This window comes from Mytilus trossulus, chromosome 14, assembly GCF_036588685.1.
Source record: "Mytilus trossulus isolate FHL-02 chromosome 14, PNRI_Mtr1.1.1.hap1, whole genome shotgun sequence".
Taxonomy (NCBI): domain Eukaryota; kingdom Metazoa; phylum Mollusca; class Bivalvia; order Mytilida; family Mytilidae; genus Mytilus; species Mytilus trossulus.
The window spans coordinates 47,282,141-47,308,622 of record NC_086386.1 but is presented as its reverse complement, the minus strand read 5'-3'; the positions used below and the strand labels follow the sequence as shown (position 1 = coordinate 47,308,622).

The following is a 26,482-nucleotide window of genomic DNA, read 5'->3' as shown; positions in this document are numbered from 1 at the left end:
TTAATAAACAGAAGTTTTTTCTTTAAAGTGAGTGGTAGATGTCCAGACAATTTTGCATACTACAGACAACTGGATTTATGCTATAGAATTGAACATGGAACAGATAATAACGTTTTAACCTTCGATAAGTGTGTTGCTTTTCAATCGGAGCTTATACGGATTGACTCGTCGTACAAGCAAACATATGTGGAACATATATTAGGTAATGGATAAATAGCATTATTGTAATACTGTTATATACACGTTATTATATTGGCTTTTTTAAATATTTTGGTTTGAGCGTTCAAGACGAAGGTAGACCCAGAAAACGCACGTTTGGGGAATAGTTTATAAATAAACACTTCAATGGATATATAATATACCGTTGCATGTTACATTTATTTTTGCATATTTTAGATAAAATCAAGGAAGATGTAACTTTTTTACGTGCATGTATAAAAATACGAAGATGCAGTATAATCGTAAATGAACATCTCTTAACTAGACACCGAATGAAATAGACGTTGACGACTACAGGACACCGTACGAATTTAAAAATTGAGCAGAACTAATACCGCATAGTCGGCTATAAAAGGCCCCGTATATATTAAACAATTTAAACGATCAAAACTAACAAGCTGGTTAATGTACAAAACAATGAACGAAAACAGATAGGATATTTAGCAACAAACGATTACCACTAGATAACAGGCTCCTGTTTTGGGATAGGCACATACAGAATGTCGTGGGGAAAGAATAGTTTGGCTTTTCGATATGATCTTTAATTAATTATTATTATTAATTTCACAGGACCATTATAGTGAAGTGAACATATCAAAAGGAATTATTTAAACAAAACCAATCTAATTTTCCGAAAGAAAATGTTGAGTTGAGCATATATTCTACTATTGCGCTTTTTATGACCAAAATTGTATCATTTCCAAGCTATAAACATCTAAATTTACAAATACCAGTATAGTGTGTGCATGTTTTATCAATTTGTATTTGATGGGATGAAACAGCTTTGTATTATTCAAATGCCAAAACGAATATCAGTTAAGATTTTTAGATGATTTAAAAGATTTTGTTCAAAGACAAAAAAGGGACGAAAGATACCAAAGGAAACAGTCAAACTAATAAATCGAAAATAAACTGAAAACGCCATGGCTAAAAATGAAAAAGACAAACAGACAAAAAATAGTACACATGACACAACATAGGAAACTAATAAATAAACAACAAGAACCCCACCAAAAACTAGAGGTGATCTCAGGTTCTCCGGAAGGGTAAGCAGATCCTGCTCCATATGTGTTGTTTATGTGATAACAAATCCGGTAAATAGTCGGTAAGTCACATGCATGAAAGGTAAGGGGATTGTAGTTACGACTTAAGGAAAATATCCGATGTCATTTGTGAAACGGTTATTCCATAACGGTCAACCAACTCGTGATGGCGTCCGTAAAATTTATGAAGGAATGCTTTCAACTTCACCATTTGGAACTTTTGGTTTAATAGCTTAATTCCTTGTATGCAGCAACCCTCTATCAAGAAAATCATGATAGAAAATGCAAGCACGGGAATATCGTATCAATTGGGAGATATATACCCCGTGTGCAGGTGCTGCTGGAGTGTTGCTACTTAGAAATGGAAAGTTCACAATTAGAAAGCTGAAATCATCTCTTTAGTCGTAAGTGTTGTTTCAACCGACCCTTCTTCGACCGATGTCAGTCAAGATATGAGGCGGACTTAACTGTATCTGTAGTATCATAAAATGTCACCCGAAATTGTGATCTTCGTCCAATTTTCATCAAAATTCACGCCGAACAGATTCTACCAAAAATAGACAAAAAATAAAGGTCAAAACTATACAAAGACAAATAAAAGAAATTATAATACATGACTGAAACGGTAGACAACATCACTATTTTGAATACATACTTCAAGAAAAAGTGAATAAGCGAAAAGTCGGTTGAGTACTTTAAGACCTAACAACAAACGAAAACTCAATTAAGTCAGTCTTTTAATTTGAAATTACAGATGGTGTGACAAGAGATTGGATATGTATCCAAGGCAAGAACTTTGTTGTTCGTGACAGGATGACCTTTGATGATGGTACTGATATGGTGTACTTTAACTGGGACAGTTCTCAACCAGATGATGACGACAAACCTATAATCATTGTTATGGCAGTTACATACAACTCCTCTCTGTATTGGCATGATATGAACTTTCCAAATGAGCTTACAACTACATGTAGTTATATTTGTGAAAAGAGAGCATGAATTAAATGTACTGTTTATTCATTTGTCCAAAGCGAGAGTAATTATCCTCTCCCAAGACTCAAGTGATCATTTAGTGCAGTGGTTGTCGTTTTTTGCAATTTAGTATAAATGTTTTTCGCTAAATATCATGACTACTAATTTAAGTCGGAAGATTATTATTTGCTTTTGTCTTGCTTTATATTTTGTTAAAAAGGGCCTTCTATATCTTAATATATTGGATCGGTTTTGTTCATCGTTGATGGTCTCACATTTAAAACTAATCAAAGATATGTCTTACTAGCATTAGCCTTTCAAAAAGGGCTATAGTTGACTCTTAGCTGATGAAAATGGAAAGTGCTCTCGCTTTGTAGATTAATTCATTTACTAGAACATATATATAGCCACGTGCATCAATTAACAAATTTTACCAGACACGTGAGGTCACACATTATGAAGTAGTATATATCGTTTAATGTTGTTGTTTACGAAACTCCCGAAGATTCGACTATTTATAGATAAAGTTACCTGTGTACCAATATCATGAATATGCATGATTAATGACCAGGCAAAATCTAATTGCTAAAATAGAGAGGACAAATCCGATACTCTACGGGATTGAATGACATTTACTTGGTTTGTATTGTCCAAACCAATCAATAAACTTTGATTATTCACGTCTCGTAATATCTTCCAATCAGGTAGCAAGAAATATTCACGCACTGACTGTTTATCGTTCAATTCTAATATCGACTCCTAGGAGTCGATAATAATTTGGTATGCATTTCACCTACATGAAACTAGTTAGTAGGAATTGAATCGAAACGTTTAATAGGCAAAACGAATAATAAATTTTGAAAGCTCTAGAAATACTTGTAATGTTTACACCGTAGCTATATGACTTCTACGAAATAGTTGTCTGACTGGTAAATATTTATTTTCATATTCGTTACAGCTATATTCGCATACAGTTATCTCTTCAATCAAAATATTGTCATGTTTTGGGTAGTATAAATGAAACCTTATATGTGTTATAAATAGTATTAAAGTTATCTTTTATCAGAAATTGAATTGTTTATAAGTTGAAATGTATTAAATTGAAGTACACAATAAGACTTCTTTTTATGTTTCATTTCTCTCTGTTTTCCCATGCAAAAAGAGTTATTTTAATAAAAGTTCATGATTATGAATAAAATAAATATTGTTTTCTCTTGTAACTTAAATAAGTTGACTTCATTTTGTTTTCAACTTATGATTAGAAATAAGAAAATGTGGTTTGAGTGCTAATGAGACAACTCTCCATTGAAGTCATAATTTGTAAAAGTAAATCTTTAAAGGTCAAAGTACGATCTGCAACACGGAGCTTTGGCTCAAACCGGACAGCAAGATACTGAGTGTCAAAAAAATACTAATGTTAACATTTTTTGTTATCAAACACAGTAAATTACCAGCAAATGTATCAATAAAAGTAATGAGACAATTTTGTAAAATCAAAAAATATTAACATTGTAGTTGTAGTCTTTTTCATCATTACATTTGCATTTTAGGATTTTGAATGACAAATTTCGTCTCTGTCATCCAATGAATATTTTCTTACAAAAGAAAAGTGAAAGGAAAATCACCAAAATACTGATCTCCGATGAAAATTCTAAACGAAAAGTCCTTAATCAAATGGCAATTGAACCAACTAGTTCAATAAATGGTAGCAGCTATTCATTAAAAAATATAGAGTTATGTTGATGATATTAATCATGAATTAAATTTGAGTAAAATTGTATTACATTATATATTTGATTGAGGATGGATCATTATTTACAAAATAAAGATCCTGTAATCTAGACATAATAATATGTTTAATTTAAACAAATTTAATCCACTTCCGGATTAAATATTCATTGAAAAAAAAATTCAATCACTATCAAATCTTTAATATAAATAGATACAAGATTCAATTGCTTTGATCATAGAAAATGAAATAAAGGAATAGGATATGCTCAGCTTGATGAATTAATTCATATATAAGATAGATAGTGTAATGATTAGTTTTTAGATAGCATCCTTATTTATATACAATTGTGTGTCAAGTTAGGATTAGTCGATGATTATCAAATAAAGTTTATACAGTGCTACATTTTTATTGCAAATATATATATATACATAATAAAGTATAAAATTGAGAATGGAAATGGGCAATGTGTCAAAGAGACATTATTGACTTGGGATGGCTCTTCAAACTTACTTTTAATCGTCCTTTAGAAATATTTTCAAGAGTAAACACTGTTTTATAAAGTAACCCATGGATATATCCTAAAGGCGAATGAATCATGATGAATCAAGCTGAACAATAGATAACAACTTATTTGGTGAGCGCTGAGGGGACACAAGAAGACTTATCCCACCACATTATGTATTAGGTTGTAATAAATCAGGCGCCCTCTATTCGGTGGATGTCTTTGGTTGCTGTCTGTCATGTATGTTCTTCGTGTATTTTCTGTATAATTAATATTCATGTCAACACTAGCGTGCTGTCTACTGAGCTGGTGATATCCTCGGGGACGAAACGTCCACCAGCAAAATTTATCTATAATGTAAAAATAAAAAAAGTATAGCCTTTGTTGTTAATCTTTTTAAAAATTACATTACTCGCCTTGCATATTCTCTGTGTATCATCACCAATTGATTCGGAGCCTTTAAACTTAAGGATGTCTACCTCTGAGGAGCCAAAAATTTTTAGAATTAAACTTTTTTTCTTAAACTACTTTTTGGGTTTATAAGACTATAACAAAATAATTGGTGAAGAAAAAATCAAATGGTGGTGCACTTATTTTTTTGCTTCAGCCCATTGAAAATGCCCCATTTTGATGATATTCCTATTTTTCATCGATTTTTACCTATTTTTGGACTATTATCGTGAAAAAGTCACAGTTCCACAATTAAACTTTTTTTTATACTTTCTATAAAGATGAAGTGGACCAATCTGAATAAATTTTACTTAAAAAAACTATAGGTAGGTGTTAATATATAAAGTTTTATCATCTTTTGACGCTTTTTTTAGTAAAATTTACCATGCTGTCAATTTTGTATTTTTGTGATTTTTCTCAGTTTCAAGAACAAAATGCATATTATTTCAACTTTTTTGTTATAACTGATATAAAAATACATATCATAGAAATTTGAAAAGATCAAAATGATATGAGATGTACATGATTCTTGTAAAATCATTTTTTGTATCCCTATCCATTTTCTTAAAATTTGGGCTAAAAATACTGACTTGATTGGTCGTAAAATTTGAAAACTGGATTACTCAAAAACCATTCATTGTAAATACACAATTTTTCACAGAGTTATGTTTGATTATAATATTTAAAAAATTCATTGATATTACCCACTTGTATCACATATTTTGGAAATAAATCAAGAACGAGATTTCAGCGAGACTGAATGAGACTGAAAAGTCAGAAGAATACATCCTTAAGTTACCAACAAGATTAACCCATTACAATACGTTTCGGTCAATATGCTGATGTCTAACACTCATATGACATTTCATATGTTAGCTGCATCAAATTTTCACGCAATCAAGATTAAGTTTTATACTTAAAATGTGTGCAAATAATACATGAACATGACTGTCCCTTTGGTATCTTTCGTCCCTCTTTTATAATTCGATGTATTTTTCTTCACCCTTTTTTTACTGCGTTTCACAGTTTGTTTCATAATTTAGTATGTTTTTGTTAGTACGCTCGCTGATTGGCATTTTAAAAAGCAGAGGGTTGAGATTAAGAGCATTTGTAATTAGTAATCATGTTATATCTTTGAAATTCAGTTTATGTTCGTGTACCTCATTCTCTATTTATTATGTTGTATTGTGTATACTGTTGTTTGTCTTTAGTTCTCGTTCTTTTCCCAAAATGAGTGTGAATGGTTCTTTCGGTATCCTTCTCTTCTCTTTTATCCCAAACGATTTTGATTTTTAAATACGTTACAATTATGGAAAATGTATTTTGAAGGTAAATTATATTACCTTTATTTCATCTGAAAGCAAATCATGTTAATCGCACAATATTAAGATAAAAATGGATTTCGCCATTTCCTCTGATTTTGTTTCCCAACACGGCAAAATATTTTCAAATCTTTGAATCTTAAACTTTTAACATCTCATCCAAATGCATGTACTTTAAAATCAAACAATATTTTGATATAATTCTAAATTATTCTTCAAGAAATAAACGTCAGCGGAATACATGTATCTATCATAAAAAAATATCTTTTGGATAAAAATTGGTTGATTTTGGAAAACGATAGCTCTTGTGGAGAGTAGTCTTATTGACAATCATATCACATCTTCTTTTGTATCTTTAGATGCAAATTTCAATGATTTATACAAATGCCTTCAAAAGTATTATAAAGCACCGAATAACTTTTAAATTTCTGGAAAAATATAGAATTTTGAAAAGCTTTTATAAGTATATAATATAGATCCTCTCATATGGAATTTCAGTAGAATTTTACTTTTTTTGTTTAGTTTGAGCATATGAATGAAACAAAACTAACCAAAAGCTCTTAATTATAAGTTAAATTTAAGGTCGTGTCTCAGAGAGATTTACGGACACAATTGGGTTTTGGTTTACATTACTGTTGTGATTACGCGAGACATATATGTTTTATTTGCCGTCATTACATATCCATTTTTGTATTTTTTTGGTACAGATATTTGTCTTTTTTCGGCAATGGTTATTTTTTTTTACACTTTATTAACATTAGTAATCAATGTTTGTCACTTTTTTCTGGCTGTGTAGCTCACTGTATCTGTTGTGTGTGTTGATATGGATAGGAAACTTTCATTCTATTCGTGGTGGTTCACATTCTTATTCTTTTAATAAATGAAATTGATTTATTGATTTACAAGTGATGTTGTTTATCTTATGACGAAATTAAACCTATGATTGCTAAAATCTGTTTCTTTATTCTACTGTTATAAGTGTTTGAAAGAAACAAAAATCTTTTTTTAAGTATTAGTGATTAAGAAATTAATTTCGATATAAATCATCATAACAAGTGCATGTTAATATTTTAAAATACATTTTTTTTATTGTTTAATTGAATTCTCAATATCATTTGAACTTAAATTGTTGCTGTTCTTTTCAATTTCTCTGTTGTTATATATACTAATGAACGTTGTTTGAAACGTTTAAATAAAATACAAATAAGAAAAATTATTGTGCAAACAAAACTTGAACTTAAGGAAGCTTGAAATGCCACAAATATGGTTTTCAGATACTAAATTATAATATATTTGATTGATTAAAATGAAAACACATGACGTTTCCCATCGGAATTATTTGAATCTTGTTGATCTTGTTGTATGTATACTAATTATTAGTTTAAACCCAAGAACAAAGAATATACAAATTAGATTCAAGTTTCCGGCACGTTATACTTATTATTGCATCCTTTGAACTAGGAATGGAATATCTAGGTGGAATAAGTATCGAAAGTCTGAAAAACACCTACCAAGTCGAGGCTAATGTAGGTCTTGCATTTAACATTACTTTATTACAATGTTTTATGTTATGTCTACGGACAAACACGTGTCTTACATTATTTTTCAAAAATGTTAATGAACAGTGTATTCTTCATTCAAAGACATTTCATTGTAAGTCCCCGACTGGAATAGAAATAGGATGGGAGGTGTATCAAATTGCTGATTGTAAGTACTTTCCATCAAAGCTAATATAACATAATATTTAAAATTGAATGAATTATGTTTTAACTTCAATTTATATTTAATACTATTTCAATTTCAAAATTAAATGAATATTGGAGAGTTGATAGTGTTGTACAATTTGTTTGTACAGTCTAATGAATTTGAAGGTCAATTTGCAAACATTGTGATTTGAATTTATAAATCATTGCTTCGTCATTAAATTTTCTTATCTAGAAAAGCTATGAAACACCCTTTTACAGTACAATCCTTGATAATTCAGTTTTCTCATTATTTTCCCCGATATTAGGACAAAATACATATTTTGTTATTCGTCAACCGTGGAAGATTCAAGAGATTTTGTTTCTCTCAAATATTCAAAAAAAGTCTTTTATACATCAGTGTTATCTTTGAGTCTTACAACTTAAACAACGCGACTGTGTCTTTCAGTCATTCAGACATTTATATCTTTTAATAAAGTAAGGTTCCGGGTTAACTTGTGTCTTTCTGTCATCCCGACATTAATAGTGATCAATTTTAATGCGGTAATTGTCTGGTTTAATCAACATGCTTTCTAAATGGGCATGTACGGAAAGTCTCGGTTCGGACTGTTGACACCAATATTGACAAGAAAAACGTAAGGGCTCGTCTCAAACTTAAATTATACGGCACGCTTGAGTAAAAAGGCAAGATTGTGCAACTAAATCCATTTTCCGTTGTCAAAGATTAGTATCTATCCGCCAGCAATAGGCAGCAATTTTTTAATCGAATCTTGATAAGCATTTTTGGATAATTCTTTAACTTAAATGCCATAGCGTACAAATAGAAAAAATCGGATTCTAATAGACATTTTATCATGTTCCACAGATACAAAAATAGAGTTATTGTATGTTGACCAATGGATGTGAAATGCGGGAACAGATAACCAGTGCTGATCAAAATATTTGAAAATTTTGCCAACAAATTAGAGGCTATAATGGCTCACTCTGGCTGCCTTTTGAGGGCCATTAAACAAACTTTAGGAAAATGGCAACCCATGGAAATTTCTATAAGTTTAGTTAGGATGGGCTAATAAGTTTTTGACGATATCAGTCATTCAATCACAGGCTATGATGGTCCAGTTTTAAATTTTGTCTCAATAATCAGCCGCAGTTTTGGTGGAAAATATTCCCAGAAACATTTTTACTATCTAATTTCAAACTTATATTTAGGATTTTTGCCACGAAGTGGACCGCACAAAGCCTGTGATTGGCATTTTCAACATTTAAAAGGACTTTCAGACATTTTGACGTGGAAGGTGATTTTTGTAGATAAGCCGAAAGAATATCTGCTGATAACATAAGATAATTTTATCAACCAATCATCGTGCCTAACAGTTGAGCTTTGCATTTAAATATCTGAAAAACAATGGGGGAAAAAAACGCAAGTGTCGAAATTACTTGCTTAAATAAAAAAAATATAGAATTCTTATCAAACATGATATTGATGGCAAAAGCAATTTATAAATTCACTGGAACCTGTTAAGGGAGGCACCGGAACAAACAGAAAGACAAATTATGGAAACCTGTGTTGGACCTTATTTGATTAAATGAATTATTGAGTAAAATCTTGTTTAACAGTTCATGTCAACTTTTACTTTCAAATGTTATGTTTTTAGAAGACGACCTCTTACTTTTCCATGTCTAAGTTTGTGAAATCAGTAGGTAGCGAGACTTTCTTTAAATCTCTTATAAACTATTATTCTTCCGAGTCATTCTCCAGTGAGTTTGTGTACGTACAAAACACGTGTTCATTTCATTGCTTTTAATTGTTTGTTCCCAATAGTTATCAAAAGTACCAGGATTATAATTTAGTACGCCAGACGCGCGTTTCGTCTACATAAGACTCATCAGTGACGCTCAAATCAAAATATTTATAAAACCAAACAAGTACAAAGTTGGAGAGCATTGAGGATCAAAAATTCCAAAAGTTGTGCCAAATACGGCTAAGGTAATCTATGCCTGGGATAAGAAAATCCTTAGTTTTTCGAAAAATTATATGTTTTGTAAACAGGAATTTATAAAAATGACCTTATTATTGATATTCATGTCACAAACACGCTCTAATCCGTCCATTTAACTAAAATTGTTTTTTGGTATAAACTTATAGAGTTTTAGTTTATTCAGATTTTCACAAGCTCTGCATAGTAATCTTGTTGGAAGTTTATGATTTATTAAAACTCTATATCGGATATCTTGTAACTACACATAAACATACAGGTCATGATTAAGGTTAATTGTGTTCCAAGGCAAGGCTTTTATTTAGAGAATGATTATTATATGTGTTCGTATCTCATATATAGAAAACAGATATAAATGATAGATGAGTAACGCTTTACTTTTATACAATTATCTTATTTTTCAAGTAACTGGAAGGTGTCCGTCAAACTTTTTATACTACAGACCATTAGATCTGTGCTACAGAATTGAAGACGGAACACATATGAACATGCAAGATCCAGCTATAGATATCGTGAGCAAGTGCTATGCCAAAGGATCTGAACTGATCCGTGTAGACTCAGCTGAGAAACAAGCCTATATGGAACACGCTCTGGGTAAAAAGTAAAATAACAAAAAATACCGAGCTTCAATGAAATTTGAAACAGAAAGTCCTTTAACAAATGACAATACCAAATGCTAAAATATATCCAACAACCTAAACACAACTGCCATATTCCTGACTTGGTACAAGCATTTCCTTTTCCAGTAAATAGTGGAGTAACCTGTTTTATAGATAGCTAAACCTCTAGCTTGTATCGGTAAACAAGTTCTTGATAATATTGGATAAAAGAAAAAGGTTGATAATTGCAATTGAAATTATTTAGGTATTTATGATGTGTGCCATTGGGTCAATCAAGATATATTTGATTTTTGTGATTAAATCAATCTAGGTATTTCTGATGTGTGTCTTTGAATAAATTTAGATATATCCGATGTTTGTTTTGAATTTATCCAGATATTTCTGATGATTGTTATTGAATAAAATTAGATATTTTTTATTATATAATTATTGTTATCAAATAAATTAAATTAACGGTACCAATTTTCTTGCACCAGATGCGCATTTCGACAATACATGTCTCTTCAGTGATGCTCGTGGCCAAAATATTTATAATAATTTCTAATATTTTGTAACAGCAAATTTTAATAACACAAAAAATCCGTATTTACATGCCAGTACCGAAGTACGGGCTACTGGGCTGGTGATACCCTCGGGGACTAATAGTCCACCAGCAGAGGCATCTACCCAGTGGTAGTAATAAAATTAACGGTACCAATTGTCTTGCACCAGATGCGCATTTCGACAATACATGTCTCTTCAGTAATGCTCGTGGCCAAAATATTTGAAATCCAAAGCTTATATAAAAGATGAAGAGCTATAGTACAAAAGGTCCAAAAAGTATAGCCAATTTAGGTTATTTCTGATGTTTTTCATAGAATTAATCTTGGTATTTCACTTTCTAATGTATATACAGTGAGATAATAATGAAATATAACTATTTCAGCTGGTTTACTTGACACGGCGTATGTGTGTGTGCAAGGAAGCAATTATGTCACACCTGGTGTTTGGACATACGATGATGGAACACCCTTTGGGTACACAAACTGGGAGGCTGGACAACCAAATGGTGGAATCCAACCTAGAAATCTTGGTATAGATGTCAGTGCAACAGATTTACTGTGGCATGACTACCCTACCTCTGAATCGAAAACGTGTAGTTATGTATGTGAAATAAGATAAAGTGTCTTTCTATAGACCATTTGATTTATTGTAGTGTAACCTTTTCGTACGTAAAACGTTTATTATTGTGAATTGAGTTTTTCTATTGTCACTTGGTGGAGTTTTTTTTAGTATGTCAAAGGATTTATGCGACATTAAAGCAAGTTTAACGTAACTCAATGTAAGATACAATGCAGTTATCTGCATAAAATTTGGAACGTGAATGGCTTTATGATGCAAAAATAATCAAAACATTCCGCTGTAAGTCGATGTAAAAATCACATGAATAGAACAGACATGAAAATATATTCGCTTCTTGCTAACTTTTTAAGAGTCAAACGAAAATTCTTATGATAATTTTCAATGAAAAATATAACGATACTGTTATCAATTTATAACCATTCAGTTTCTCCGAGAAGGTAATCGAAAATAAAATAGTGGCAACAGTAGTGTAGTTTAGTTCAAAAGTCATAACAAACTAAAACTGGGATAAACACATCAACTATAAAATGAAAATAACAGAACGATCGATACAATGAAATTCAACAAAATAAATCGTAAACATACATAGACATGGACTGTAACGACTGTCATATTACTGTATTGGTACAGGACGTTTTAGGATTAAAGGGTGGGTTGAACCTGGTTTTATGGCTATCAAAACCTCACACTAATATGGCAATTTTAAAATACTAGTAAATCGCTCAAAAGCCAACACTTTATGTAACAGGAATACAGTACAAACAAATGTAGAAACAATCAGCACAGAGAAATGCATAAATGAATACTATATTAAGTACATTAAAACATGTAAACTGTGGAATATCAACGGACACTTCTCATGAATTTATGACAGCATAGCAAGTCCACCCACCATAAACGAAATATAAACTGCAAGTTGCACGATTGAATTAACGTTACAAAAAGTGACTTATTTTTGGTGACGTGAATAGTCATAAGTCCTTCATGGCTTTAATTAACATTTTGTCTGTACTGGATACCTTGGGCTTAAAAAAAATATAAACAACAATACAATACCGGCTCACCTGCATGTCCGACAAAAGAATCATTCACCAGATTTACAAAGATATCGTCCTGAGCGAAAGAGGAATACTGTGAAACAGTTTACTCGCGAAGTGGTATTAATCATATGTGTATTCTAAAAAGTTCTAAAGAACGTCTGCATAATTTTGAATCTTTCTGTAAAAGTAGTTTTATCAAAACTTTTGATTTTTCAAACCTGTATACCGCCATCCCAATGTGAAGTTGTAAATCTTTTAAAAGAAATAATCCACAATGTTTTTCAACATAAAATGGTAGCATACGCGATATTTATTACATCGTGATAATACGGCATACTTTGTTAATACAGAATAATAAGGTAAAACATGCTTCACAGCGGGTACTGATCAGTATTCTGTGGTTTCGTATTGACAACATATTTGTTGAATTTGAAGGCAGATTTTTTTTTAAATTGTCGGCATTCCTAACTGTGCACCTCTCCTTGTCGACCTTTTCTTATGTCCATTCGAGTCGGGGTTCCTTCAGTCACTTTTCAAAAACAAGAAGATTATAGAAGCCAGGTCATTAAATTTCTTATTATGATATATTGATGATGTTCTTTTCATTAACTATCCATTTTTTTCTGATTGGGTTCCATTAATATATCCTCCAGAACTAGACATTAAAGGAACAACAGACACTGCTTCATCTGTCTCATATCCCGAATTTGTTATCAGCGGTCATCTCTGTACCATAATTTATGACAAGGAAACCAAACGATTTTGATTTTGAAATTATCAATTTCCCCACCAATTGTAGCAATATACCAACTTCACCTGCATATTGGGTAACTATTTCCCAACTCATTCCGTATTCAAGAGCTTGCAGCTCTACTCAAACTTTGTAAAACGTCACAATTGTCTGAGCAGGGATATATCAAAGAACGTCTCGTCCTTTTTTCTAAAAACTAAATTCATCGGAAGATATCAAGATCTTTTTGTTACATATTTTGTATTACTTCGCAGATATTACACTATGGTCTTGAAGTATAAATTCTAGATACTGACGTTTTTTTGCATCTCAAAAAGATATATAGTGTTCTCTTGTTTGTCTTTGTACATTATTACTTTTACTGTTCAGTTTGTTTGTGGTGGTATCCATTAGACGTGGTTTGGTACTTGTGCATCCCGTCATTGTGTTATAGTGCAAACATGGTAATTTGTTTTACTCTTGTCTTTTGTCTTTCCTAATGTCCCTTTTCTATATGTTTTTTTGTTTTTGTTTTTCTTTGTTGACTGGTTTGTTTATTTTATTGTGTTTAAAATTATAACACAATGTTGACTGCTGTAATTATTCTTCAAAGGATTATAATTTAGTACGCCAGACGCGCGTTTCGTCTACATAAGACTCATCGGTGACGCTCATATCAAAACAGTTATAAAAGCCAAACAAGTACAATGTTATAGAGCATTGAGAATCCAAAATTCCAAAATATAATGCTAAATACGGTTGAGGTAATATATGCCTGGAATAAGAAAATACTTAGTTTTTCGAAAAATAAAAAGTTTTGTTATCAGAAAATTAATAGAAATGACCACATTATTGATATGCGTGTCAACACCGAAGTGCTGACTACTGAGCTGGTGATACCCTCGGGGACGAAACGTCCACCAGCAGTGACATCGACCCAGTGATGTAAATAGTTATCAAAGGTATCAGGATTATAATTTAGAACGCCAGACGCGCGTTTCGTCTACATAAGACTCATCAGTGACGCTCAAACTAAAATAGTTAACAAAATAGTTAATAGTTTAACACTCTGTTTGATATTTTACATGTCATGTCTGTTTGTTCTATCCACACATAGTTATTAATATAATGGAATTGTAAGCGACTGTCATACAAGTGAGCGATTGAAACATGAGTCTCAATATGGTCAAGGTCGCTGGAAGTGACGTCAACGAAAATTTTTAAAAAATAAACTCTTGCTATTGCATTTTTAACAAACTAAGCAAACTTGTTATTTGTCGTTTTTGCTGCTTTCAATAAATAGGTTTCTTTGCTATTTTGTATCTTCTAGTTGGAATTCTTAATTTTGTTTTTTAACACAAATCTGCTACTCCAAGTAATGAGTAAGTTTTGTATATATAAATGATATGCCATTACCTATAAACCCATGTATCTTCATGAGTGTCTAATCCTATAATGGTCTGACGTCCGGAAGATAGATATCACAGGTCCCGTTGGTGGACCCAGGGAGTGTTCTGGGGTTTGAATTCAATTTGTTTTCCTATCTTTTCTTTTGATACTGTGAACGTTTTATGGATTCATGGTGGCTGATATCCCCTGTAAAACAATGTTTGGATTCTTGCCTTTGTCCTAACCAGTTTCCAAAACATCCATCTTTTGTTAATACAGTTAATTACATTTTTAAATATGACTAAATACACAAAATTTTAATCAGTAAAGACAAAGAAAACTAACTATCACGGTTCATACCAATGTTTGTAATTTTAAATGCTTTAAAAAAAAGGGGGGGATAAATGAGGGTATTCAACTATAAATTCACTTTAAATTATTTAAGGAATGACTGTAATATTTTTTCTGTCTATGAAGAAATAGCATAAAAAAAATTGGTGCACACTGACTAACGCGATTAGCGGGTTATTTTACAGTGTGCACCACATTTTTAATGTTATTTCGAATAGACAGAAACAATATTACACTCATTTCTTATAATTTAATTCTGAATTTCATTTTAAATCGTAGAAAACAATGAAAAAAACGTTGCCGACGTCACGGTCACATGACTACATTATGTCTGTGGGCTGATAACAAAATAACGTCAGCCAATCGAAATACGCGTTGCATCCAAAATTAAATTATTTGCTTATAACTTTTCTCAATTGTTGCTGACCTGTTGAACTCTCTACCATGCAGTCAAATTATTTTTATTTTTTATTTACATTCACATAAGGACACTGATGTGCTCAAAATATAAATTAAATATGAAATATAATGTTCGACAGTTTCAAAACTAACATGAATATTTATTATATGCTGTCATTTAGATACTAAACTGAAAGAACCACCAATATTATTAGTAATACAAAACACATGAAAGGTTATCGTGAACCCGAAAATATGAAACTGGTCAAAAACCATGATGTCATATATATACATATATTTGTTCCGCCTGGAAACTTTATTTAAAAACCGATTGCCATACTATTTGTTCCTGCTGGAACAAATATGTTTTACACTTTATTCCGTAATGAGCAAATTCTGTCATATTTTATTCTTCGTGCCAATGAAACTTATATTACTAGAAGTTCATTACTAGAGTAGAGTATTAAAGGATTTGTGATAATTACTGAATATTACTTCAGAAAAAGCATCCAGACAACTAAATGTCTTAAAAAGACTTGGTAAATACTTGAACAAACTTGGAAAACTAACAATATATCACTCCGGCCTTTATTATGTCAAACCTTAATTTCTGCTCATTGTCCTGACATTTCTGCAGCGAGGCCAACACTACAAAAATTGAAAAAAAAGTACAAGAAAGAGCAGGAAAGTCGCCTCCTAAACCATCAATATGATAATAATAAGAAAGAGCAGTTCGCTTCATTTACCAGGATCACAAAAGCACATAAGAAGACTTACTTTTAAAAAAAAAATGCCATCATTTAAAGTAATACGCCTAAGAATCATGGTCTTCAAAACAGTCAATCATGAAAATCCAGTATACCTCTATGATCTTGTAAATATTGAACAAACAAAATATTCTTTCAGATACCAAATATCGCTGAAATACCTGACGTAAGAACAACAAGGTATATGGGTTGAAATCTTTCAGATATTCTGCTGCCAAACTATGGAAGGAGTTGCTAAACCACTTTGGAACTGAAACATCTTTTATTCAATTCAAAAGTCTAATAAACATTAAGATTTAGTTTTTATGTTACATTTAGCTCATGCATATATGCATATGTATAATATACAGTATTTAAATCAGTGCAGTGCATGAAATGTATGTTCTTTGTCTTTTATGTTTTAATATTTGAATTGTGTATGATTATCATGTAAATGTCTGATTTGTCGGTGAATAAAAAGCTCAGAGAGCTAATAAATATTTGTTATGTAACATGTTGACTATAAATAAATCTTTGAATTGAATGATTGAATTAATTTGAAACTTCTATTATTATTATTATAATTCATGACAAAATAAAACAGAAAATGGAAATGGGTAATGTGTCAAAGCCAGCCCGACCATAGAACAGAACGTGAACAGCAGAAGGTCACCAACAGGTCTTCAGAAACAGAAACTCGAAATAAACAATTAATTGTATAAACAGAGACATATAATACAATATGTCTCTGGTATAAATAGCAAAAACATAAGGTCAAATTAGAGTGGCCATTCTACAGGTTACCTGGCTTTAAATTTTTATAACATAGTGCCAAAAAAAACTCTTTTTTTTTTTTTTTTGGTCTTTGAATTGATATCCCGGATATTCTATCATATCCGTCATCATGGTTATGGCAGTTACAATTAAAACTTCCGGTCGAAAGTGAAAGTGCGTCTTATAAAAAAAAAAAGAGTAAGTTTGTATCAGCTGTATCTTTATAGGAACATTTTGTCATGTTATGTCTAATATAGCAGTTTTCTTGTTGAATAGTTTTCTAATTGATGCACAACTTATTTCATTGTGATAATCATTAATTACCCTGTAAAATTTGTTCAAAATCTGATATCGGGTTTGCACTGGATATCTGCAGTTTAGCCTTAGGCTAATGATAGTCCAAATAAGTATGACGGCTATTTCAACTTTTATCTGAGATAGGTGTCCCAGAGAAATGGCCTTGCAAAACTCATAATTATTTGGACTAGTCTAACATGTCTAATGATCATGTGATAGCTCTTTTTGGTTGTATTTGCTTGATCAGTCTGTAACAAATGATCTCATAATTTGCTTTATTTTATTGAAATATCTCATTTGGTAGTGCAATTCAATAGCATAGGTTTAGATTATCTGATTGTTCTATTTATAGTTAACCTTATCTACTCACTGATTAATCAGTCTCACTTGCGGACAAACTTATCCCATACCAGTAGTGTTACTGTATTAAACAAACAATTACTATAGGAAATTAATATGGAATAGTATTTTTTTCTTTTATAATTTCAATTACTAAATATGATTTAGTAAAGACTGATTTAACATTCTGTTATAATAAGTAATATTTCTGAATGTTTATATAACAAATATATACACTTAAAGGTCATTCCTTGTTGTCTAATATATAGAAAAAATAAGTATCGAAGAATATTCTTTTTTGGTTGAAATATTAGTTTAAAATAGTAATGGAATGTACTCTTTGAAAAGAAACCCACACAAAGTCCTCTTACATTATTCCCTATATATATAAAAAGAAAGAAAAAAGTACCCTTTGCAACAAAATTTTATACGAACTCTCTTTAAAATCTTTCTATAAGACGGTCTATTTTAACTAACCATGGAAGAATATTTATAGTTTTAGAGCCCAAAAAGAACAGCATTTTATAGAAAATGACATATATGAGTATACAATTTTATCAATAAGACTCATTATGAAAGTACGCAGAATCAATTTACTCTGAATCTATTTCACACAAGAGTCCTTCTCAAATAGTTTTTTTTTTATAGTTTTTACTCAAATTCAAAGTTTTACAGGAACATTTATCATGTTTTTGATAAACAACAAGTTTTTAATTTTTTTTCTGGATAGAAATTAATTTTTGATTTTGGTTTGAGATATCTATTAACATGATTGATGAAATATTGTACAAAAACATGTTAAATTCGCATGCAATTTCATATCAAAATGGCTTCAACAGCACCTAATAGCGCTGGAATTTTTTTTCAACATACCAAAGTTCAAAAATTGTTGACAAATATTTCAAGTATATTATATAGACTTTATAATATTCGAATTTAAGAAGGCTTTGACAACTTTAATGTTTGACCCTGCGAGACAATCAAATGCAGGGAATTTATTCCATCAAATACATATACATGTATATATATATATATTTCAAAGACCCTCTTAACCTAGACCAAAATTATATATTTGGAATATTAATTCTTATATTGTGTTTCAGATTAGAATTAATTCATTTTCAGTTAAATTTTTCTTTCCCTGCAAAAAATCTACACAAAAATAGAATGCAAAAAGTATGTTTTATTGAGTCACATAATTTACTTCAAAATTGAATCTGCTAGTGATTATTATAATAATCAGAGAATACTTTTTATTAGGATTATTGTGAAACTTATTCATAATAATAGTATGGACTGTATAATTGTTTACATTTCCAGCAGGTAAAAATACAACAATGAAAAATAAAGTAAAATCTGTTCTCTAAAGAGGAAAATTAGAATAAGGAAACATTTGTAAAGATTGATATTATTTAGTACGCTTAAAACACTGAAAATCTATTAAACTTAATATTTTGTAAGATTTTTTGTTAATTTATTTGTTATTATAATATATTAATATATTTAAACACAATGTAAATGTTTACTTTCCAATTTTACAAATTGATATGCTTTACTGCTGTACATGTTATAAGTTAAAGTAATACAATCATGCTGAGTGTTTGTCCGCAACATCCGGGTTTTCAGAGATAAGAATAGCTATAAAATCTGCATCTCATTAGATGACGTGTAACATCCTATGCTATTCTTTGCAAACATGAGTACAAGAAGCACTGTCAGTGCTGAATATAATTTTGCTAAATTTAGATACCTTAAAAATATCATCTGCCAAAATGTCCTATTTATAACCCTTTCACCAATTGCTGCCAGACAGAAGCTACTCTGAGACGATGGCTTTCCTGGCTACTATTACTCAAGTGGGAGATCTTCATAATAAATGTCAACAAAAACTTGTTTGTAGTTATTTGTGTATTTATTTCATTCACTAACACCATGTTCACAGTTTTGTTCATGTTTTGATAATTTTTTCTTCATTAAATATTCAAATTTTTAAACCCAAAACAGCAAAATTTTGATTTTTTTTTAGGCTGTACAAATTCATCACACTGAACGATGTCCATTCCAAGTGTTTTGTACATAAAACGACATTTTATGTCAAGAAAGTATACTAGTTTGGCTTCAATTCTTCCATATTCTTTCCAAAATAAAGGAGTAGGTCCGGTAAGACCCCTTTTTGGCCCCAAAAAAAACCAGTTTTACAAAATTGTTAAAATGTAAACTTGTAGTTATTTATTGGACAGTTAAATGGTTCTGCTACATAAATATGGGCAGTTTTTGACAATACAATGCACATATATCAGGTACTAGCACTATTAAGTCATGCTAAATTACGGAAAACTTCAAAATTCTATCATTTTAGTTAAATTTTAGACGGTTTCCGTGTAAAACGAAAGTGGCCGCATTCGTGTTCATCCTTAATATTGAAATGTAAGTTGTATTTCATGATAATACATAACATATATAAAGGTTGTGGATGAACACGGATGCGGCCACTTTTGTTTTTGACAAAAACCATCTGAAAAGTGTCGTTTTTTGGCAGATTTGAGAGATTTTTCATATTTGAGCTTGAATCGGACAGTTTTTAAAGACTAAATCAGTTAAAATCTTTCACATAAATTAATTGAATCAAGTGAAATAGACACTTAAGTGTTTAAAAAGTGGTCAAAATCTTTCGTCAGATAAATTTTAAATTTGAGGCCAAAATGAGTCCTTACCAGTCAGAGCTCAGACATAAATAAGTCTGAATCTGCTTTTGACTCATAGAGGTCTAAAGTTGTAAGTTTTAGGATTTGTCTCCCTTTAATGTAAGACAAAATATGACTTGAATAAGTCCAATATTGTTAAACAAGAAATAATTGAACAGAATAAAAAAGTTGCAAATATCGACTCCTACAAGTCGATGAGTGATCAAAATTGGTGAACTTCAAGACCCACGCATATTTATAAGGAGGTCATGCATCTAAATCAAATAATGACAACATTGAAAGCCAATGCTTTGTCTTCTAAAGAAAAATATGAATGAGAGTCTAAAAAATCGGAGATAATGTTAATTAACCTTACAATGCAACCACCTGGAATCACACTTAATGAGGTAAAACTTCTGTGTTTAGTAAGGATGTTCAATTAGATAATTAAATATAGATAGCTCAAGTCCTTGTGAACTCTAATACTGGTTTTTGCTGTCCTAGGTGGTGTAGTTTGGCCACAAAGTAACATTAAGTTTTATCACCAACATAAATAGACCTAAACAAGTCTGTCATTTTCTGACTTAGATAAGTCTAAAATTGAAACTACATTTTTATAATAAATACATGTTTCGACTTATTTAAGTCAAAAACAAAAATCGACTTGTTTATGTCTGAGCTCTGACTGCTTACCGGACCTACTCCTTTCCCTCATTTCAAATTTTCGTAAATTCCATAAATTTCCTCTGATTCTGACACGGTTATCAACAAACGGAAGCACCATGTTTACACTTTAATCCTGGTATTCATCAAAGAAAGATAACTCATGTTTGCACTGTTTTGAATGGGAATCATAAAAGCTAGTCCGATGATGGTAAAAGGGGACTCATCGTCAGTTGTCTGAAGCTTGAATCACGGTAAACCGGGACTCATTGGCAAAAGGGTTAAAGTTTTATGTTAACCGAAATAATCAATTGAGTGTCAATCATGGCTCAAATGTGAAATGATAATGACAATTACTACCCTTCCAAATAGAAATGCAGAATTGAAACTGAAATTTCATTTGAAAAATAATCTCAATTCATGCAATAGGAGAAACATTTTTACATTTTTAGCAATGTTTAGAGATAAACTGGGTTGCAATATATCATGTAAATAGAACTCTAAATTTCCTCTGAAAACTTGTCAATAAAAAATTATATTTCACACCAAACAAAATAAAGTCTTTTCAGTTATGTATCTTTATTGAACATTAATTTGCTTATCTATCATGTCTATCATATCTATTATCTAAACATGCTAAAAGAACAAGCCTGTGTTTCTTTTGTTAAATAACAGTTATCATTGCACAGCACTGTGTCTTCCTGTAATCCAGCAATATAAGAGAGTAGCCATACAGGGGACTACATCATCAATCATGTGAATAGGCCAGTGTAATGGAATATGTCAACATGTTCATGATCATGATGATATTATGTACAGATATGTTGTTCTTTCTGATGAAGACGAACATTCCTGATTTAAGGTCATCATTGTTATAAATGTCTCCCTTTCAAAAAGGAGTAGGTTCATTAAGGGTTGAAATTAATCCTGAGATTATACATGTATAATGAAATTTCATTCAGCCCAAAATACATGAAATATTATAAATATCTAGGATATTACTTTAACTAAGATAAGTTTTGGCACTTCACAAATACATGATATATATCTTTATTTGAATTAACTCCTTTATTTTAATCTTGCATTACTTTTGCCAAGCTTTTCCAAAGTTTCCCTGTAGCTTATAGTGCAGAAAAATGCACAATGCTATTGTCATGATTGTGTTTTGGCAAAATTTTCAAAAGGAGCTGACATTTGTGTTTATAATGTATTTTTATGAGTAGATTTGAATTACTCAGAATTATGACTTTTCACTTTTGAATTGTATCCATTTTAGAAAAGATGTTGTAGTCTTTATGTTGATTTATGAAAGAGTCAACATGTTTAAGGCCATATTTAAGCTAAAATGAACCTTGTCCTTTCAAATCTTCTGGTTTTATAGTCTGATGATTAAGTTGAACTACATTATATTGTTATGTAATATAACCTTAACACTTTCATTAAGTGTATGTAAGTACTAATGCATCACAAAATTATCTTGTTCGGTGTACATACTAACATGACTACTCTTATTATCATTTGTCAAGTTATTACTATTTATCATGTTTATCTAAAATGACAAATCATCTCACATGCATTAAACATCATTTAACATTAGGTACTGAGACTAAAGCATTAAACATCATTTAACATTAGGTACTGAGACTAAAGCATTAGACATCATTTAACATTAGGTACTGTGACTAAAGCATTAAAACATCATTTAACATTAGGTACTGCGACTAAAGCATTAGACATCATTTAACATTAGGTACTGTGACTAAAGCATTAAACATCATTTAACATTAGGTACTGTGACTAAAGCATTAGACATCATTTAACATTAGGTACTGTGACTAAAGCATTAAAACTTCATTTAACATTAGGTACTGCTACTAAAGCATTAAAACATCATTTAACATTAGGTACTGTGACTAAAGCATTAGACATCATTAACATTAGGTACTGTGACTAAAGCATTAAAACTTCATTTAACATTAGGTACTGCTACTAAAGCATTAAAACATCATTTAACATTAGGTACTGTGACTAAAGCATTAATCATCATTTAACATTAGGTACTGCTACTAAAGCATTGAACATCATTTAACATTAGGTACTGCGACTTAAGCATTAAACATCATTTAACATTAGGTACTTGCCTCTAAAGCATTAAACATCATTTAACATTAGGTACTGCGACTTAAGCATTAAACATCATTTGATATTTGGTACTGCGACTTAAGCATTAAACATCATTTAACATTAGGTACTGGGACTAAAGCATTGAACATCATTTTACATTAGGTACTTGCCTCTAAAGCATTAAACATCATTTAACATTAGGGAATTGCCTCTAAAGCATTAAACATCATTTAACATTAGGTACTGCGATGTAAGCATTAAAACATCATTTAACATTAGGTACTGTGACTAAAGCATTAATCATCATTTAACATTAGGTACTGCAACTAAAGCATTGAACATCATTTTACATTAGGTACCTGCCTCTAAAGCATTAAACATCATTTAACATTAGGTAATTGCCTCTAAAGCATTAAACATCATTTAACATTAGGTACTGCGACTTAAGCATTAAACATCATTTAACATTAGGTACTGTGACTAAAGCATTAAACATCATTTAACATTAGGTACTGCGACTTAAGCATTAAACATCATTTAACATTAGGTACTTGCCTCTAAAGCATTAAACATCATTTAACATTAGGTACTGCGACTTAAGCATTAAACATCATTTAATATTAGGTACTGAGACTTAAGCATTAAACATCATTTAACATTAGGTACTGTGACTTAAGCATTAAACATCATTTAACATTAGGTACTTGCCTCTAAAGCATTAAACATCATTTAACATTAGGTACTGCGACTTAAGCATTAAACATCATTTAATATTAGGTACTGCGACTTAAGCATTAATCATCATTTAACATTATGTACTGCTACTAAAGCATTGAACATCATTTTACATTAGGTACTTGCCTCTAAAGCATTAAACATCATTTAACATTAGGTACTTGCCTCTAAAGCATTAAACATCATTTAACATTAGGTACTGCGACTTAAGCATTAAACATCATTTAACATTAGGTACTGTGACTAAAGCATTAATCATCAGTTAACATTAGGTACTGCTACTAAAGCATTGAACATCATTTTCCATTAGGTACTTGCCTCTAAAGCATTAAACATCATTTAACATTAGGTACTGCAACTTAAGCATTAAACATCATTTAATATGAAAATATTATAAATATCTAGGATATTACTTTAACTAAGATAAGTTTTGGCACTTCACAAATACATGATATATATCTTTATTTGAATTAACTCCTTTATTTTAATCTTGCATTACTTTTGCCAAGCTTTTCCAAAGTTTCCCTGTAGCTTATAGTGCAGAAAAATGCACAATGCTATCATGGCTATTGTCATGATTGTGTTTTGGCAAAATTTTCAAAAGGAGCTGACATTTGTGTTTATAGTGTATTTTTATGAGTAGATTTGAATTACTTAGAATTATGACTTTTCACTTTTGAATTGTATCCATTTTAGAAAAGATGTTGTAGTCTTTATGTTGATTTATGAAAGAATCAACATGTTTAAGGCCATATTTAAGCTAAAATGAACCTTGTCCTTTCAAATCTTCTGGTTTTATAGTCTGATGATTAAGTTGAACTACATTATATTGTTATGTAATATAATCTTAACACTTTCATTAAGTGTATGTAAGTACTAATGCATCACAAAATTATCTTGTGTGTTGTCATACTAACATGACTACTCTTTTTATCATTTGTCAAGTTATTACTATTTATCTAAAATGACAAATCATCTCACATGCATTAAACATCATTTAACATTAGGTACTGAGACTAAAGCATTAAACATCATTTAACATTAGGTACTGAGACTAAAGCATTAGACATCATTTAACATTAGGTACTGTGACTAAAGCATTAAACATCATTTAACATTAGGTACTGAGACTAAAGCATTAAACATCATTTAACATTAAGTACTTGCCTCTAAAGCATTAAACATCATTTAACATTAGCTACTGCGACTTAAGCATTAAACATCATTTAACATTAGGTACTGCCACTTAAGCATTAAACATCATTTAACATTAGGTACTTGCCTCTAAAGCATTAAACATCATTGAACATTAGGTACTGCAACTTAGGCATTAAACATCATTTAACATTAGGTACTGTTACTAAAGCATTAAACATCATTTAACATTAGGTACTGCGACTTAAGCATTAAACATCATTTAACATTATGTACTGTGACTAAAGCATTAATCATCATTTAACATTAGGTACTGCAACTAAAGCATTGAACATCATTTTACATTAGGAACTTGCCTCTAAAGCATTAAATATCATTTAACATTAGGTACTGCGACTTAAGCATTAAACATCATTTAACATTATGTACTGTGACTAAAGCATTAATCATCATTTAACATTAGGTACTGCAACTAAAGCATTGAACATCATTTTACATTAGGAACTTGCCTCTAAAGCATTAAACATCATTTAACATTATGTACTGTGACTAAAGCATTAAACATCATTTTACATTAGGTACTTGCCTCTAAAGCATTAAACATCATTTAACATTAGGTACTTGCCTCTAAAGCATTAAACATCATTTAACATTAGGTACTGCGACTTAAGCATTAAACATCATTTAACATTAGGTACTTGCCTCTAAAGCATTAAACATCATTTAACATTAGGTACTGCGACTTAAGCATTAAACATCATTTAACATTAGGTACTTGCCTCTAAAGCATTAAACATCATTTAACATTAGGTACTGTGACTAAAGCATTAATCATCATTTAGCATTATGTACTGCAACTAAAGCATTGAACATCATTTTACATTAGGTACTTGCCTCTAAAGCATTAAACATCATTTAAAATTAGGTAATTGCCTCTAAAGCATTAAACATCATTTAACATTAGGCACTGCGACTTAAGCATTAAACATCATTTAACATTAGGTACTGTGACTAAAGCATTAAACATCATTTAACATTAGGTACTGCGACTTAAGCATTAAACATCATTTAACATTAGGTACTTGCCTCTAAAGCATTAAACATCATTTAACATTAGGTACTGCGACTTAAGCATTAAACATCATTTAATATTAGGTACTGCGACTTAAGCATTAAACATCATTTAACATTAGGTACTGTGACTTAAGCATTAAACATCATTTAACATTAGGTACTTGCCTCTAAAGCATTAAACATCATTTAACATAAGGTACTGCGACTTAAGCATTAAACATCATTTAATATTAGGTACTGCGACTTAAGCATTAATCATCATTTAACATTAGATACTGCTACTAAAGTATTGAACATCAT

The 26,482-nt window shown here is 30.6% G+C and overlaps 2 protein-coding genes across 2 annotated transcripts in view; both read left to right on the top strand.

The window, feature by feature from the left end:
- The first annotated feature begins 7,682 nt into the window (after positions 1 to 7,682).
- On the top strand, positions 7,683 to 12,008 carry LOC134697325 (type-2 ice-structuring protein-like). Its single transcript, XM_063559532.1, has 3 exons — positions 7,683 to 7,947; positions 10,346 to 10,534; positions 11,486 to 12,008. Exons 1-3 carry the CDS (start codon positions 7,704 to 7,706, stop codon positions 11,719 to 11,721), a joined length of 669 nt encoding a protein of 222 aa, XP_063415602.1. The 5' UTR covers positions 7,683 to 7,703; the 3' UTR covers positions 11,722 to 12,008.
- A 5,276-nt stretch (positions 12,009 to 17,284) lies between these two features.
- Positions 17,285 to 26,482, top strand: part of LOC134695628 (cubilin-like) — a 39,970-nt gene continuing 30,772 nt past the window's right edge. The window contains exon 1 of the mRNA XM_063556941.1: positions 17,285 to 17,309. The gene's annotated coding sequence lies outside the window, so the exon portion shown is untranslated. The remainder of the gene's footprint in view (positions 17,310 to 26,482) is intronic.

Coding starts and splice junctions, on each gene's coding strand:
- LOC134697325 (XM_063559532.1), top strand. CDS start 7,704: ATGGAATATCTAGGTGGAATAAGTATCGAAAGTCTGAAAAACACCTAC. Junction 7,948..10,345: donor GGTGTATCAAATTGCTGATT/GTAAGTACTTTC, acceptor TTATTTTTCAAG/TAACTGGAAGGTGTCCGTCA. Junction 10,535..11,485: donor CTATATGGAACACGCTCTGG/GTAAAAAGTAAA, acceptor TAACTATTTCAG/CTGGTTTACTTGACACGGCG.